This window comes from Gossypium raimondii, chromosome 3, assembly GCF_025698545.1.
Source record: "Gossypium raimondii isolate GPD5lz chromosome 3, ASM2569854v1, whole genome shotgun sequence".
Classification (NCBI taxonomy): domain Eukaryota; kingdom Viridiplantae; phylum Streptophyta; class Magnoliopsida; order Malvales; family Malvaceae; genus Gossypium; species Gossypium raimondii.
In genome coordinates, this window is record NC_068567.1 from 58,876,176 (window position 1) to 58,894,577 (window position 18,402).

At 32.3% G+C, this 18,402-nt stretch overlaps 2 protein-coding genes across 8 annotated transcripts; one reads left to right on the forward strand and one right to left on the reverse strand.

Annotated features, from left to right (window-relative positions):
- Positions 1-7,846: 7,846 nt before the first annotated feature.
- LOC105795038 (factor of DNA methylation 1) lies at positions 7,847-11,933 on the reverse strand. 7 transcript variants are annotated; one of them, XR_008194599.1, is made up of 8 exons: positions 11,484-11,933; positions 10,788-10,854; positions 10,658-10,709; positions 10,155-10,241; positions 9,130-9,182; positions 8,862-8,932; positions 8,387-8,675; positions 7,847-8,273 (listed from the first exon to the last, which is right to left on the reverse strand). XR_008194599.1 is itself a non-coding variant. In XM_052628621.1 (8 exons), exons 6-8 carry the CDS (start codon positions 8,870-8,872, stop codon positions 8,052-8,054), a joined length of 522 nt encoding a protein of 173 aa, XP_052484581.1. In that variant the 5' UTR covers positions 8,873-8,932; positions 9,130-9,182; positions 10,155-10,241; positions 10,658-10,709; positions 10,788-10,854; positions 11,007-11,457; the 3' UTR covers positions 7,847-8,051. The 7 variants fall into 7 exon arrangements, 6 of the variants coding, with proteins under 6 accessions (XP_052484581.1, XP_052484580.1, XP_052484582.1 ...); XM_052628621.1 differs by lacking the exon at positions 11,484-11,933 and adding an exon at positions 11,007-11,457; XM_052628620.1 differs by lacking the exon at positions 11,484-11,933 and adding an exon at positions 11,007-11,457 and having other exon boundaries at positions 9,095-9,182.
- A 1,956-nt stretch (positions 11,934-13,889) lies between these two features.
- On the forward strand, positions 13,890-16,341 carry LOC105795036 (amino acid transporter AVT3B). Its single transcript, XM_012624475.2, has 2 exons — positions 13,890-14,594; positions 15,060-16,341. Exons 1-2 carry the CDS (start codon positions 14,239-14,241, stop codon positions 16,000-16,002), a joined length of 1,299 nt encoding a protein of 432 aa, XP_012479929.1. The 5' UTR covers positions 13,890-14,238; the 3' UTR covers positions 16,003-16,341.
- Positions 16,342-18,402: the final 2,061 nt, after the last annotated feature.

The following is an 18,402-nucleotide window of genomic DNA, read 5'->3' on the forward strand; positions in this document are numbered from 1 at the left end:
AACTCCGAAGAAGAAAGATTCGATATGGGTGATTGTTGACCGGTTAACTAAGTCAGCACATTTTATTCCAGTCAGAGCAGATTATCAGCTCGAAAAGTTGGCAGAGTTATATGTGTCTGAGATAGTAAGGTTACATAGAGTGCCGATATCTATTATTTCAGATCGAGATCCGAGATTTACCTCGAGATTTTGGAGTAAATTATAGGAAGCTTTGGTAGAGATAATACTTCACTTTCGTGTCATCATTGAGAATAGTCTCCATGATTTCTCTACTTATTGCTTGGTAGAGATAATACTTCATTTTCGTGTCTTTCAATTGTTGTTCTTCAAACAGCTTTACCTCTTCTTTAGATGGTTCTCTCCCTGCTGGAATTTCATCGATTCCATCTTCTACTAGGCTCCAAAATTCCTTTGCTCAAAGGAAATTCTCCATCAACTTTGCCCAGTGTTCATAGTACCCATCAAACTTGGGAACAGCAGGTTGCACAAACGCACCACTATTGGAACTACTTTTCGTCATTCCTCACACTATTCTCTCGTGTTTCCCTCAAACGAAAACTCTATTCTTTTCTTCAATCAGGCCTCTTGAACCTGGCGTTGATACTAAATGCAAAATAAAATGATGAACTCAACAAAAAAAATACAACACAATGCAATCTATATTTCTCATAACTTTGAAAGCAAACGACAGTGGCTTTAAATAGCCTTACAAAAACAAAAAAGCTAAAAAGAAGCTAACTATCCGACTAACTCAGGAAGCTAAAAAACTAAAATAAAGACTAATTCAAAAACAAAAAACCAACTAAGATATGCTCCTAAAAATTAGGAACTTATTCAAAAAACATAAGAATTATTCAAACCTAACATTTTCAAGTGATTTTTTTTATAAACAACTTTTTGACAAACTAATAAATCATGTTTATGTTTCTTTCTCGTGTCGTATGTCATATTTGTTTCGTTCTTTTCTTTTTATTTTTCATATTTGTCATACTTGTAAATGGAATAGAAGAACTATTTATCATATAAAAAAGAAAGTAACCTTAAACTTACAAAATTAAATGCCTTTTTTGTGGCCTACTATATGTGATAATCCTTGCCTAAGTTCAAAGATGTATTCATGTCAAATTCCCTAGTCTAGAAAAGTTGGACGATAAGAAGCCTCATCCTACTTGACAATCTCCTTTTTTATTTAAACCAGAATTTATCTCCTCCCTTCTTATGCTTCAAAAATAAATTCATTCGCCGGAACCCCTTTACCGTTAATTCAGAAATATGTTATTCCGATCATTGATCACACAAAAACCATAAGTTACAATATCATTATTGTTAAAATCTTCAAACTTTAAAACCAAAACACACTGAAATTTGAAACTGAATTTCATCAACTAGTTCTTCCTACAGTTGTGCTATATACCAACTTTAGTGCTAAAAGGAGATAACCAAACCAAAAAATGTTGTTAACCTTTTAGTCTTCATGCACCTTCGATCCCTAGCTGCTGAAGAGAGTCGAGACCAACAAGAAATTCACGTTTAGGTGGCTGGTATCGGAAAACCACTACTCCTTTATATGCTGTCCTTGGTACACCATCCTAGTAATGAAGCAATACAAAGTTTTTCAGAATAATGGGACTACTCAAATCTTATATATGAGAAAACTTATAGTGCTTTTTATTTGTATTACTACAATAGAAGCAGTAATGGAAACCAAATATGATATAATGCAGGCATTTTGCTGCTTATTATCATCAAAACTCTTTAAGCATTTTCACAGCAAATAAAGAACAGTGAAAAATATATGAAATATCATATAAGTTCCCTTCCATTCTTCAAAAACTCCAAATTGTTGCGCAATGTATTCTAGGAACATCATCTATTTCATTGATAGGTTTTGCCTTTTTCAAAATGTCGGCAAAGTATTTCTTATATTTGTCCTAGAAAGGAGAAAACATGATCATATATAACAATGTAAAAAGGTGGAAAATAGGGAAAAATAGTTCCCAGTCTCACTGATCTTTCCTCCATTAAGTAGCTCAAATCCTGGGACTTCCATTTCACCTATCAGGAAAAAAAAAGCAATACCACTATGTATAAAATTTTAAATTCTAAAGATAATTATAGAAATTTATTATGCCAACCTTAGAGTCATTTATCTTTATAGGCTCGACATATTGTTAGAAAAAGTGTCACATACTTGAACCCTGATTGATATAGTAAGACCGAAAAACAGAACATAAGCTCTCATTTTGTATAAGGAGATGTAAAGATCCAACTGAAAGAAACAAAATCTTATTCCCTTTTCTTGAGGAATTATGAAGCTACCTAGGGGTGAGCACCTACCTAAACTGAGGGAACTTTAGTTTTATTTAAGCATTAAAACTCTTTAATATAATACATATATATAGGAACAACAGCTGAAGCCTTAAGAAGGATTTCATTTGTACAAGTTTACTATATATTCTTGCAGAAGCAATGTAGCAGAATAACTGCAAGCATATGATGTGCCTCATTCATTGTTCTACCTAGTTCTTGTGCTGCACAAGACACGCATACAGCTGGATAATGGTTGATCCACTATGCGATATTCTCTTCAAAGCAAGTCATCTGAGTGATTTTAAACAAGAGATCTTATTAATGACAAGGTGAAATATACACTCTGACCAAAATTATATGTTCTACACACTTCAGGATGGAGAAATTGTCTACATTTGTGATTCTCTTCTAATCTCAACCAGTCGTCCCAATAAGTGAGATTCTATCAAGGCAAATTCATTAATGAAACTACAGAAATCTGCATTGGTGTAATGCATATATTAAATGGCAATTTATGGAACCATGAAGGATATGCTTTTGGCCACTTTGGTGATAGCTCATCCCAGGTATATCTAGTAAGCATCCAACCAAGACCAGGAAAGAAAATCTGTGCGGTCAAATACATCTTCATGGAATAATAGAAGATCAAAAAAATATCAAAAGTACCAAAATGTTTCTACTTCAAGAAAGTCAAAATCTTTTCAAGCTTGAGCATGCAAAAGAAAGAGTCCAAGAGTCATCTAGAAGTAGATTCCATAATGACAGAAATAAAAATAAAGTTAAAAGTCCCCCCTCATAGTGCACCTCACTTTTTCTGGTAAGCATCACATGGGAGGATTAAGTGATAGCATTTACCACCAAAAGCTATGGAGGTTAGAACAAACAAAACTTTTCTACCAAATCTTGCTCATAAAATGCATTAAGCTCTACAGTTCTCCTAGGAAAAAAATGTTATTGGGAGAAAGAGCTTACATGGATCATGCAAAAACTGCTTTTAACCATTGTCATTCCATGAAGAAATAGTCATAACTGACCTACCACGGTTTAACAACAAGAAGGTGAAGGAGGAAGGAAAAAGATCCCAAACCCTCGAAGAAAAAATAAAAAACAGAGAGAAAGAGAGACTGATTTGAGTCATGCAACACACTTATCCTTGTCAAGAAGGGCTTTAATTGTCTAAAAAGTAATCAAAAAACTCAGGGGCAATTTCCATATCATCTATCTTCAAAAGTATCATGAAACAAATATATAATTTCATATACGTAAATTAGACATTTTTGAAATTCAATGAGAAGAAGAAATTTTGTACCTACATGTAAATGAATAAGAGTGCAACGAGGATGAGAAGTGTAAAACATAATATATATACCCTTACCCGATCGTTGGGTCTAAGCTATAGGATATTACATTTATTTCTGGAGTAACTACGATCGATTACAAATAAATTTCATCAATAATCATTAATTTTTAAGTAATACAAATGTAAAACATAATATATAATCATTTTCGGGTCATACACGAGCTTATAAAGGCTTATGTCGCAAATCTGAAGGCAATAGCCAAACTTCCCAACCTGAGAACAAAATTGCAAAGTTTTCAAAATAAAATAAGACCAACATCGTGACATTGACGGTGTGGTGTCGCGACATTGGAAACAAACCACTAAGTCTCAGTTTTCCAATACTTTTAACCTAGCATACTAACCATCATTTGCCCTAAGTCCCCAAATCAACCATTCTATATATTCAATCTTTCCAAAAACATAATTACCAAAATATTAGCCTTATTTATATGTCTGATGAAAACCATTTCCATGAAATCAAAACATATATACAAACCATTTCTAGCATTAGAACAAGTATTTTGTAGGTACATTCTATTGACTTAACAAAAAGGGTTATACAAACTTAGGATGAGTCGATTGCTATCATCTATATGCTAACTTCATTTTCCTAGGGCTTTGAGAATACTTGTACCTGTGAATGGAACAAATAAATCGTATACTGAGCGATAGGCTTAGTAGTACTTTCATGAGTCAATATAATATAACATAAAGCAACATTTAAAACATGCCATGATACTTATAATCTCAATGCCTAATAATATATATATTCTGTATGGCATTACAAGTACATAACAATTTAAAAATGAAAGTATACAATTATCAAGTTCAATTACATGTATCAAAACATATCACAAGGCATTTAGTTATCTATACTCATATCACAAATTCAAAAATGCATAGTATTAGCATTATGACATTTAAAATCAAGTTCGTTCATATAAATAATCCGTTAGCAAACCATCTAAACCTCTTTCTAGAGCCTATCGACTCATTCATATTCATTTTGGTACCATATTTTATTATCAATCTATTTCATTACATTTTAAAGTTTTCCAATTTCAATTATAACGTTCTCCCAATAGACCCCTAGTAAAACAGATTTGATACACGGGTGAACTACACCACACCAAAGCACTGAAGTGTAAGGCACGTAGGCATCAATGCATTCTCGTATGCATATACATCCCTCCATTACACCAAGGTCTCCGTTGGGGCATATAATACTTGATGATCCACAGCAAGTGCTGGATCCCAACATAATTTGTAATAATCTCCATACAATCACATATCTCATACAAGTGCACATATAACCCTATTGGTATGCCAATCATATCCTAACATTTTTACTAAGTCACATGGACAATAATTTTACATTTATGTAAACATACCTGTAATCAACTTATTCGCATATTCATACTTTGTGTTCAATCACATATGCATTTACGTATCCTATACACTACTTTATCGCATAACAAATATTTGTAATTTAGTACATATATCATTTCTCAATCAAATTCACAATTACAACTCCATTTTACCATAAAACACATATATTTCTCATTATATGACACATTTCAATACAATTTTCTTATCACATGTCATAATTGAAGTATTTCATGTCATTTCCCATTTTATTCATTTTAGCCCTCTATCTCGATAATTCGTACCAACTCAATCAAAACATTTCATATTATCACAATAAATTCACCTCAATTACTCATTAAACAATAAACATGCATATACAATCAAATATTTCTATCTTGAATCATAAAAGTACAAACTGAAGTTTCGCGTGTCACTCATCGACGATTTTTGCTTTTCCTTTCCCTCGTGACGATTTGGTGTTGTTGTTAGCTGCGGATAATCACAAAACGTATCATAAAATCAATTTCCGACCATTTTACATAGATTTTTTAGTTTATTCAATTTATCTCTAAAATTGAGACAAACATAACTTTCAATTTAGAGCCTTGAATTAGAATCCGATTTCACCATGGCTCATTTGGGACCTTCTATTTTATATTCCTACCAACATTTCACAATAATTTTTCATTTAATTCAATTTGATCTCTAATGTACAAAACTAACAATCTAAGTTTTACAATGTAGTCCTTTTCATAAATTATGCTTACTTTCTAACAATTTCACACCAATTTCATTTAATTCTCAAAAATAAAAACTTTTAAAAACTTTAATAATTTCACAAATTGGTACATGAGCTAGCTAAATCAAGCTCCCGTGATTCAACTTTCATAAAAATCAAAGAAAAATGGCTAGGGACTTACTTGTAATTAATGGTTGACTATCAAAAAGAGTTTTAAAGCTTTTCTTCCATGGGAGACGGCATAAAAGGTTGAAGAAGCTGATACTTATCATCTTTTGCACTAACATTGTTAATTAAGCTTAATTAATTTTAGTTAAGCTTAATTAATTAGCATAATCATTGTTAATTAAGTTTAAATCTATAATTAACTTAAGTTAATGACATTTAACGTCACATCCCCCTATCATCCATAAAATAGGTTTATTAGCCATTTTAGTCCTTTGGATAATTGTTATTTAAGTCCCCAAGCCATATCGTAATTAAAAATCTATAGCGATTAAACTTTTACAATTCAATCCATGAGCTTAATTAGACACAATTTCGACTAAATCACTAAGCCATTTTTCAATTCAACAACATACTAACCCCGTAAACTTCCTTATTTAATATTTACGAACTCGGTTTACGAAAATAAAGTCCCAAAACCACATTTTTCGACACCACTGAAAACCGGATCGTTACACCTTAGATGTCATATCACTACAGCAAAACAAGTTTTTAGCGACGTTTTTTTTTTTGTTTTTGCAGCGTTTTGATAAGCGCCGCAAAAAAGCCGCTATAGATAACGCCACTAAATTTTGCAGCATTTATGTGGAAAAACGACACTATAGAACTTGACATTTAGCGGAGCTTTTCCTATAAACGACACTAAAGAACATGACCTTTAGCGACAATTTTTCGAAAAACGCTGCTAAAGACCATATCAAATTCAACTTCTTTTTTAATCATCTCATTTACATTATTATCTTAAATGATCATACAAAATTTAAATGACCTAACAATGGACACATTTTAAATTGTTTTTGAGTTCAAAAACATTAACAAGAGAACTGTTCATAATGTTTGATCAAAATGTTAACATAATCATCTTTGAAAACTCAATCTAATGATTATAGTACATACTTTCTTCTAAAACTAAAATCTTTGAAACTTCTGCCAAATAAACAACATGATGTTCACTATAAGAAACTTCAACCACAAGCATACTACAATAAGGCTCTGTTTGTTTCACTGAAAATAGCTTTCGGAAAATGATTTCTACAAAATGACTTACTTTTCTGGAAAAGCTAATATTTTCTGGTGTTTGGATGAATTTGTGTAAAATATTTTCTTTTGTTTGGCAGGTTCTTTAAAAATATTTCATAGAAGTCGTTCTTAATTAAACAAACATACATTTGAATTTTTTTTCATTGTTTAATTGAGTTTATTTTATATTTATAATTTTATATTTTACATTATTTTTACATATATTAAAAATATTTTGTTAAATTTAGGTTCATTGCAATGATCATTTTTAGTTACATGACTACCAACTGAGTATTTTTTATTTAAAATGTGACATCAACAAAATTAACAAAAAATTAACAATGTCAACAGTTGAACTTGATTTTCAAATCTAAAAAGTAGAGGACTAAATTCTTGAAAATAAAAGTACGTAAACTAAATTACAAATTTGTGAAGAGTATATAAACTTATGACATATTTTAACATTTATACTACAAAACATTTATTATTAATATATTTATAATTGTAATAAATATTTAATATTAAAATATTAATATTGATATTTTCAATAATATGTGAATAATATTATTTAAAATTATTATTTTAAAATTTGTATTAAAATAAAATTTAAATATTAAATAATTTATTAAAATAATAAATTATGTTAATTATATTAATAATTTATTATATGACTAAATATAAATAATTAAATATGTATGTTTAATCATATTTAAAAATATAATATTTTATATTAATATTTTAAATATTTTAAAAATAAAATAAAATTTATTATCAATATAATAATATTAAACTTGATTTAAGTTAATTTTTATATAAAAGTAAAATTATCTATTAAGGAGCTCTTTTCCAGAAAATAACTTTACTATTTTCAAAATGGTAAGTCATTTTACAAAGAAAAAGGCTCATTTTCTGTTGACCAATCTATTTTCTGTGAAACAAATACAAGAAAATGCAGAAAATATTTTCCGTAAAACCTTTTACATGTAAACAAACGGACACTAAGTTAAGAGTTCTTTCAAAGCTGTTACCACTGCATTATAAATCTCTTCACCCTATTCCAGCTTTAGATTTGTTAGCTTTCCTGAAAATTGGATGCCAATCTGGATTCTTCAGGTTCTCCTGCCATGATGAGCATAGAGTAGTGGCCCGAATTTCCGCTTCATCAGGAGGAAATCGCGACTTACAAGTGTCATGAAAAGCCTTCGGATCAAGCTCTCCCATTCTCTTTAATCCAATATTAGTGCGATTACCCAACAATCCTGGCAAACCCTGCATAAAAGGAAAAGAACATTGATTTTATGACCAGTTGCTTGAGTCTGCATAGTAATCCAAGGCTTAGGCAAATGTAATTCAATCTTAAGCCAAGATAAAGTAGGCAGTACCTGAATTAGCACTTTCCTTGCTTCATGTAGCTCATCATTGCTTTGACGCTCTTTGTATATAAGAGCTTTATTTGTTGACTCCAGATCTTGCAGATCATCAATCTTCTCTTGCAACTCATTATTCATCTCTTCCATCTTCTTCTGTACAGCTGCATCATCTTGTCCAAAATGTTTCATCACTTGCAGCTTGCCTTTCAAGTCTTCAATTTCCATTTCATTTGCTCTTTCCTCAATAACTACACCTTCCGATTCCACTTCATACTTTCCTACTCCGTGTTCTTCTTGCAACCTAAAACAATCCCAAACAAAACCCAATCTTTTATTTGACAATAAATGTTGTGTGCAGTGAACAGTGCAGCCAATATTTTAGAAAATATGGTAATATTTCCTTGGAATGAAAATACTAAGAAATGGTCTTTCAAGATTTCCTATATTAGAAAGAGAATGGAAGAAAATGTATAAATGGGGCACTTACAGCATCTTCATCTATATTCATAACTTCTGATACTGATGATGAATTTTTGGATCTCTCTTTTCTTTTCTTCTCTGAATCATAAAATTAAATAACGTTTCTATAAATTTAAAATATCACAAAAGCCCTTTAATGACCGACACATGTAAAGAACAGGCAAGAGTTACAAGGGAGAAAAAGAAAAGGAAAATAGATAATAAATGCAACAGATAAATTCCCTCTGCAAGGAACCTTACTATCCTCTATATTTTATTTTGTCTTAGACTCTTGCCTGGCATCACTTCTTAACTTATCAACTGTGTTTTTGACACTATTGAGACCAGACTGCAACAAAAGGAAAGCAAAAAACAGCAATGAGGAATAAAATCCATAAGTTTTGATTTGTAATGGAAGTCAAATTCAAGTACCAATATGAAAAAAAGAAAAAACATAACTACTAATTTGAAATTAAAATCAAATTCAAATACTAAAAAGTATATTTACCTAAAATCCAAAGACTATATTTTCTATCTCGTATCAAAAACAAAGTTTAACGAAAGGAAAAAAGTAACAAAGTTGAGGCATTGCTAAACAACAGTAACAGTTGGAGTACCAAATAACTAGATTGGTTTGCACAATGAATTATATAAACTTAACAAAAGGAAATGATACAAGCAAAATGTCCAATACTAATTTCATGGAGGTGGAAAAAGCAAGATGCATGTCATTATAATCAATTTGTTTTACAGATCAAGTCACCATTGCTGCAAATGCAAGGTGTTTTGCTCATCTGATGGTTGAACCTCCTTTCATGCAAAAAATGGACAGAACAAGATTACTAGGATAAAGTCACAGAGAAAGACAAACAATGAAGGATCAGAAAGTGATGCTGCAAAAATCATATGCTTGGATGGAAAATCATGTAGGGTTTGACAGCAATAAAGTCGTCATATTTTGTGAACATTCTTTATTTTTGTTGCTGTTTCTAATTTTCAGGGATACAGGATTATTTTGCCAATAACTTCTTGGTTTGCTGGTAATCAGCCATTTAAGGCAGCCACCGTATCCAGGTTCTACTGCAACACCCATCCCTCCTCCCAAGTTGGCTAATTTGCCGTCAATTAATAGAGTCAGAATAATAGAATTTAGAACTAATTTGATTTCTCTAGTCAGAGGCAAGAGCAAATCTAATTCTAACTAGACTGGCATATTTATGGGACCGGACACAATCCAATTCCTTTAGATCTTCAAAACACAAACGTATGGTTAAGTCAATAGTTCAAAGCTCAAAAGAAAGAGTGTAGCTTTCACGCTTACCCTCTCCATCAAAGAACAGTTACTTATCGTCTCCCAGCTCTCACTGTCCAAGCATAATATTTCAACTTCCCCACTATCACATGTAATCTGTCAATTGCATGGAAACAAATTTAATCAAAAGAGTTCGATTATTTTACCCTTAGCCAAGCAGAGTATGTTACTCTTTCATTTGAGTTTCTTTCCTTAATTCTTTCTGTGTGTGGTGTGGAAGTTCGTTAATGCACTTATATCACATTTTATAGCTAATTAAGAAAGTCAATAATAGGAAAACAAACTCTTTCAGAAAGAAAATATAAATAAACTGAAAAAGGAAAATATGAGAATGAATATTCAATTCAAAATCAAGAAAACCTTATTACTTCTTGAAGACATTAGAGACAACCAAATAAATAAAATCAACAACTCCAGTTAAACTGAATTTCTCACATAGTTCCCAAGCAGCATCTAAAATTTATATTACAGAACAAATACTCCATTGACTAACAATATGTGCAAGCATTTACCTTGTGAGTGTTGTTTTGTGGGTTAAAGTCTTCCACGGTGCCTGAATAGAAACTGAAAAATAAAGATAAAATGAAATTAAAACCGGCATATATTGCAAAACTTGCAGAAAGATCTATTCCTTTGACTTACCAGCTATCAAAGGCGGACCATACTTTGATCCGCTGTCCAATTAATACCTCATTTCTGGTACCCATTCCTGCTTAGTTAAAAAGAACTGTTAGTGATGAAACATTAAAACAAAGGTAGTGGCAGTGGAATCCAGTTCAGTAAAAGGCTAAAGCAATCTCGCAATATATCAGTAGGTTCAGCTACTAAGCAGAGATAAGAGTTGAGGATTAATTCCAATACATTTAAATCAGTTGTATACAATGACTACGGGCGAGTAAGCCAGCTCTGAGGGATGAGAAAGAAGCTACTGGGGAAAAGGCCGTGAATAGAACAGAACAGGAAAAAAAAACTGAAACCTTGCACATAAAGAAAAATCCATGAATAGCAAAGGTATCCAAAAACCCATCATAAATACCATCTATGCGGCCAGGCATCAAACGCTAAGTAAGTTACAAGCATGCGACATAGGTGACAAAATGGCAGAACCCAGAAACGCTAAAGGGTTCAACTTATCAGAAATTTAAAGCTTCAATGAAGCAACAATGCACAATAATGTTAGCATTGACAGCAATCGCAGCACCAAAACCTTGGCAAATATCAACGAGGTTCCCAAATAAGAAACCCTAATATATAAATCAACGTAAGAGGCTAAGCATAAAAAGGAAATTAAAAATGTGATCCTAAATCAATGTCCACGAAGCAGAGGTTTGCGCATGCCTTAGTAATAGAATGGTGGGATGGGCAGGCATTAACAGCGAGGGGGCCTCGACGAGTAGCGAGAGTCATTCTTCCAGGGCGCGGCGGCCTAAGGCGGGGTCTGCGTCGCTCGGTATTATTTCGATTTACCATATCATCCAGAGGGGTAGGCATGAAACAAAGGTAAAACAAAAACAGAAAACCAAAGTAAAATAGATATTTATTGCTCAATCGAAGAGGAGGAAGAGAAAATAACCGCTACTATTTTATCTAAATGTTACTAAAAATGCTTTTAAAAGTTTAATTTCCTGTAATGTATAAAGGGCAAGGAATCAAATCCTACCAAATGTGCAACACTCGCATCCCCTTAGTAGATGGTCTTGCGTGATACTCTTACCCTATTAATCCTACCTTAGGGTCTAGTTCCTTGTAGAGTTGAGAGACAAAACTTCGACTCAACCTGAAAACAACACCAACTTCCATCTAACTTCAAACGAACAACACTTTAAAAATTTATCCAAAAAAGAGAAGTTAATTTCCTTTTATGTTTAATTTATAAACATAATTGATACATTATTAACTCATAACGTGCATTTAAATTTACTTAAATATTACTTGTCTTTATCATTGGTTGCTGCATGGCAAACAAAATATTAGGTACCCGAATTTATCATACATAAACAAGTTCATCAAATGCACAATACACAAATTTGAAGCTAAAAAGGAAGCATTCAAATACAAATAATAATAAAGGAAAATTTATTTGAGAAAAAAAGTACTTATAATAAATTAATTGGTGGAAAAAAATAAATAAAAAACCTTTGCCCGTTACTTCTGATCATAAAAAGAAAAAGAAAATCATTTTCGTTTTCCTTTTTCCTAAAATGCCTACCTTATCTGCCTTTATTTTGGCAGATCAGCCACCGTCCACGTTTTGAACTACAAAGAAACTCATGTAAAAGTGGAAAAGTTGGACACCACCACAGCCAAGCAAATTGATATACAAGCCGACAATTTTAACATTGTTTCCACCCAATCATCTGCAAAAGATAAGTCAAAACACATGTTCAATTAAAGCTTCTTCAAACTTCAAACTTTTCTCCACGTCTTTCCTATATCAACTTGTTGATTTTTTTATAAATTCATTTTAATATACTTGTTGATTATTAGACTACAAAGAATTAGTCGTAAGGAAAGGTTTGTGGTAATTAAAAGCATAATACTCTTGTATTAAGAGGTAAATTATATTTTATCGTATTTGTTAAAAAATATGAAAAAATTAGTTCTTGCACGTTAAAGTTAAGAGCAAACTAGTTATTTTGTCATTCATATTTTTAATTTAAAACTGATCCATGTACATCAACATGAGTTACATGTAGCACATCATGTGTAACTGTGTGCCTATTTTATCAGTCATGTCAGTTTTTAACAATAGAAATGACCAATTTACTTTTAATCTAATCTACATGGATTAATTACTCTTTTTTTTTTGAATAACGAGAGGAAAATACTTTCTGACTTTTAGGATAAAAATTTTCACAATACTTTTACCAAGGATTTGACGTATTATTTAACAGTTAAATTAACAATTTTAATAATAAAAAAACTTAATTTATATCACTTCAATCATTTAAAGATGTAATTAAAATAATTTAAAGCTTAGAGATTATTTTAAAATAAAATGTTTGGTGTAACGAACTTTTACCCTTCAAATCACTCTAATTTGGGGATGATAATGGGGCAGGAACTTAGGGATTGCAATGGGGCGAATTTTTGCCCACCTTGAAGCTTGACCAATTCATCATGACCTTGACTCTTAAGAAGAAAATCTCCTTCGAACTATGACATGAAATTTAATAGAATATTCGACTTCAATTTAATTCAATTATTTTATTTTTATTTTGAAGCAAATAAAATGATTTTTTTTTACTTTAGACTACTTAATATATTTATTTATTGAAAGCAAAAACTTAATATATATTAAAGGTATTTTTGTAAATATATTAGATCGAATGAATTTACCTCAAACTTAATCCGACCCAATTATTTTTCTGTTTTCACCCAACTTGACCCCATGAAACCAATTTTTCAAAAAAAATCCAACCCTAATAAATCAGGTTAGATCGAAACCGTCAAATTCGGATTTTTTTTTTTTGCCATCGGTACTCTAATTACAACTCACCCGAAAACACAGGTCAAATAGAAATCTAACGGGGCGGGTTGACCCGAAAACTGCGACTCATTTCGTCAAGTGGGTTGCTAAATTTCCGTGTTTGATAGCTGGCCGACAAGGTTTGACAGTTCATGGAAACCACCATCTTTGATTTTCAACACCATCCTTATACGGTGTCGTTTTCGTAACCTAACCCCAATAAAGATGTACCTGTTCTTCAGTGATTACAGACTAATTTTCACTTTCCTCTCCAAAATCCCTTTCCATTTTTTTTCCAATCTCAGGAGCTGTAAAATTTATAACAATATTCATATCTCAGCAATTAAAAAAATTGCAACTGATTCTTAATTTATCGCCCAATTGTAAGAAACAACTTTTCCAATTTATTTTTTATTATAAAGGGTCATCTTCATTTTTGTCTTGTTTCTATTGAAAGCTTTGTCCTTTGAATCCTACACCTTGAAATTGTTATTATTTGTATTTGAAGTTTCTGATAAGAAACTAGAATTTCATCTGCAGAACAAAAAAAAAAAAGTAACCTCTGGGGTTTTCTTTCTTTTTATTTTTATTTTTATTTTTTTGTGAATCGAGAATCGTTCAGCTATGGTGTTTGAAAAGAAACCTATCGCCTCTTCATCTTCACAAAACTTGAAGTCTCCTTTACCCAGAGAAGACACGCCTCTTATCGGTAAGGGGAAGCCGTTATCATCGAAATCCAAGACCTTTGCCAATGTTTTTATAGCTATAGTTGGCGCTGGGGTTCTGGGTTTGCCATACGCCTTCAAGAGGACTGGATGGGTCATGGGTTTGCTCATGCTTTTCTCGGTCGCCGGCTTGACCACCTACTGTATGATGCTTTTGGTTCACACCCGCCGGAAACTCGAGTCTTTTGACAATGGTTTCGCCAAAGTTAATTCTTTTGGCGATCTGGGTTTCGCTGTTTGTGGTCACTTTGGCAGGTCTGTTGTTGTTTTCCTTACGTTTTTTTTTCATTTCCAGCTTCTTCTTCTTTTTTTTTGTTTATTTATTATTTTGGCTAAATTTTATTTTGTGATACGAAACACGAAATTACCAATAAAAAAACAAAGCCCACTACTTAAAGCTTAAGTTCTTGTTGATATTTTTGGTTGTTATTTGATTATGTCGTTTCGTAGATAACTAGAGTTGCTTCTTATTATCCTTTGCTTGAGCTGGGGTTTGTATCGGGTCTCTTTGGAAATTGTTGCTAATTTGGCTAACCTTATGATTAAGAAACACAAAAGATGCTCATCAGTTTGGATTGGGTTACATGTTATGTCATATTCCTTTTTAAATTTCTTATTATTTTATAACATGATTGGTTTTTGGTTGAATCTATGCTGATTATTGTAGGCACTGTCTTATACTTGTTGATTTCATGCTTAATTTTTTGTTTCCTTTGACAGGTTTGTTGTGGATGTACTTATTATTCTGTCTCAAGCTGGATTCTGTGTTGGATATCTTATATTCATCGGTAACACTCTAGCCAATCTTTTCAATGGTGAAGTATCAATGGTTTCAGGCTTAAGTTTGGCGATTTCGGGTTTGTCAGCGAAGAGTTGGTATATTTGGGGATGTTTTCCATTTCAATTGGCGGTGAATTCAATTCCAACATTAACCCATTTAGCTCCATTGAGTATTTTCGCTGATATTGTGGATCTTGGGGCGATGGGAGCGGTGTTTGTTGAGGATGTGTCACTCATCATGAAGCAAAGCAACGAGATTATCGCTTTTGGGGGTCTCTCCGTGTTCTTCTACGGTATGGGCGTTGCTGTTTATGCGTTTGAAGGTATTGGTATGGTTTTTCCAATTGAATCTGAGATGAAGGAATCCAGGCACTTTGGCAAAATATTGGCACTGAGCATGGGATTGATTTCTTTAATGTATGGAGCATTTGGTGCACTTGGTTACTTTGCATTTGGTCCAGATACAAAAGACATCATTACTGCGAATCTTGGTGCCGGCTGGATCAGCGCTATGGTTCAGATAGGTCTTTGCGTTAACTTATTTATTTCTTTCCCATTGATGATGAATCCCGTTTATGAGATCGTAGAGAGGCGATTTGGAGGAGGGAGGTACTGTTTGTGGCTGAGATGGCTGCTGGTTTTGATTGTAAGCTTGGTCGCTTTGTTCGTCCCAAATTTTGCTGATTTCTTGTCCTTGATCGGAAGCAGTGTGTGCTGTGGTTTGGGGTTTGTATTGCCTGCTTTATTCCATTTGTTGGTGTTCAAGGAAGAGTTGGGGTGGAAAGGATGGACTGTGGATGTCGGAATTGTGACCTTGGGCCTTGTTCTTGGAGTTTCAGGAACATGGTCTGCTCTTGTGGAGATGTTCTCCGTAAAGGTGTAGGGATACAGCGTCACAAATATCGTGACCTTGGGCTTTGTTCTTGGTGTTTTAGGAACTTGGTCTGCTCTCATGGAGATTTTTATCTGTGAAAGCGTATTGGTACAGTGTTGAAATGAAGGTTAAGTTTCTGAACTGCTTCATGATATACTGTCTACTTGTTTTCTTGATCGTATTTGTAAAAATCGATATTTTATATTTAGATTGAAAAAGGCGTGATATCCTCGACACAAGTATGAGTCGTTGATAGTCTAGTGTGGAACATTTGTTTGGCTATATTGTCTATGATATTACATCTATCTGCAATGCAAGTTGTTTCCAAGATTTGATTGATTGCTTAAACTTCAAATTTTACTTCTAACTCACTTTTTTTTTATATACTTGAATCCAAGTAAGATGCTACGTCGATTCTCCGGATGATCATTTCCTAATGGTGCAATTGTTAGGGTTGAACCGATACAAACATTAGCTTCCCCCTTAAGAGTGCTTCATTTATGCTTGATAATTACAGTGACTCTGGTCTTGGGCTTTGATGAAGTGCATAAGGAAACATTGGCACATCTCATAGGTCTGAGACATAAAGCAAATGCAGCCATCATAGCCTGTAAGTTTTGAAAAATCATATCCTCGTACTCATGTATGTCGGACATGGATTATGCCGTATTGAAAAAGCGGCCAAGGTCGAGGCAAGCTTAAAGCAGATGGATCCACAGCCACACATAGTAGGGGTGGTACAAGGAAAAGTTTTAAGGGTTTCATTATGCTTGGTTAGCCCTTGTCCTTCGTTAGTCCTTTTGCTGATTTTGGTTGAAACATTTCTCAAATTTAGCTTAGTAGGTTCCTGAACTTGTATTCTATCAACCAGGTAACATCGTTAGTTGTATTGATGTGGCAATACTAGTCAATCCGGTAATGTCATGTGGCAACCCCTCAATGTGTCACCATGTGGCACTACCAGATTGGCTAGAAATGTCACATCAGCATAAATTAAAGGTGTTAGTATGGAGAGACCAACCTGGTTGATGGGATACAAGTTGAAGGACCAAGTAAGTCCAAAAATTTTAAGGATCAACTGTGTAAAAATGAATAAATTTGGGGACTAAATTGAAACAATGTTTTGATAAATTTATAAGTATGATACCAGAAGGTTGGATTCAATCATATAAAATATGTTTTCTAATTGGAAAAAGAAAACATACACCACAACTTATTTCGTTGATTAAATTTTTTTTCATTTATTTATTTGCCCAAAAAGTCGTACTAAACAAAAAAAATGAATGATTTTGTAACAAATTTGAAAAAAAAAAGGTTTTGATGATTAAAAATGGACAAGTTGCATCAACAGTTTTTTCATGTGTTATTGAAGATGGGACCTAATTAATTAAATAAATAAAAATAAAGGAGACTTTCTTTGTCTACTAATTAAAAAAGGGATGGAAATGATAATTAGGTGAGTTGATCCCATCAAAACTTCAGACCCTTCATCCTTTTGCCATCCTTGTCATCTTCTTCAATCACAACTATTTCATCTTTTGGATTTTTTTTATTTATTGTATTGGAAAGCTATAGGAGTTTCCGATTAAGTCCAAAATTGAATTGGGTCGAATTTAATTTACCATTAAAACATACATTTTCCAATTTTACCATTTTATGTCAATATTTAATTTTAAAAAATCAAAATAATATTTAATTTTATATCAATTTTAAAAACATTACATAATTATTCTCAGTATTCAGCAAGTATATTATTATATAGATGATAATGAATTTATACGATTATTTTAAATTGTATTTGTTTGTCATTTGTGTTATTACCTAAATTTGAGTACGAATTAGACAACATTGTCCTTCAAATATTTGATTCCACTAATGTTTGAACTGGATAAGTTAACTCTGTTTTACAAAAAATTATATTTTAAAATGTATTTCGATAATTATTTTAAATGTGGATATTCAAATTAGGGGTGAGTACTCGATTGAGTCGAGTCGAGTTGACGAATCTTATTTGAGCAACCGAACTCAATTTGAATTTTTTTGAATCGAATCGAATCGAGTAAAAAAAATTCGAGTCAAGTCGAATCGAGTTAATGAATCCTGTTATTTATACTCAATGTTGCATTTGCATGGATCGATTATTTAACTAGTAGACGAAGTACAAGATTATTTAACTACATAAACAATATAATGATTTTACCTTTTAACTTAATGTGTAAACATTTATCAAAACGACGGAGTTTTACCTTTTCTTATTCAGATTTTCGGATAACTCGAATTGTGTAATTCATATTCAAATTAAACTAAAAATTTTCATTTTTATTCGAGTTGATTCAAATAACTTGATTAACTTAAATGAATCAAAATTTAGATTTTTTAATCATGTTTTTGAATCGAATCAATTTTGTT

What these genes read in the sequence shown, in the direction of transcription:
- LOC105795036 (XM_012624475.2), top strand. Translation starts at nt 14,239, where the DNA reads ATGGTGTTTGAAAAGAAACCTATCGCCTCTTCATCTTCACAAAACTTG. An exon ending in GTTTGTGGTCACTTTGGCAG is followed by an intron (nt 14,595 to 15,059) that starts GTCTGTTGTTGT and finishes TTCCTTTGACAG; the next exon opens with GTTTGTTGTGGATGTACTTA.
- LOC105795038 (XM_052628619.1), bottom strand. An exon ending in CAAGGAAAGTGCTAATTCAG is followed by an intron (nt 8,274 to 8,386) that starts GTACTGCCTACT and finishes CCTTTTATGCAG; the next exon opens with GGTTTGCCAGGATTGTTGGG.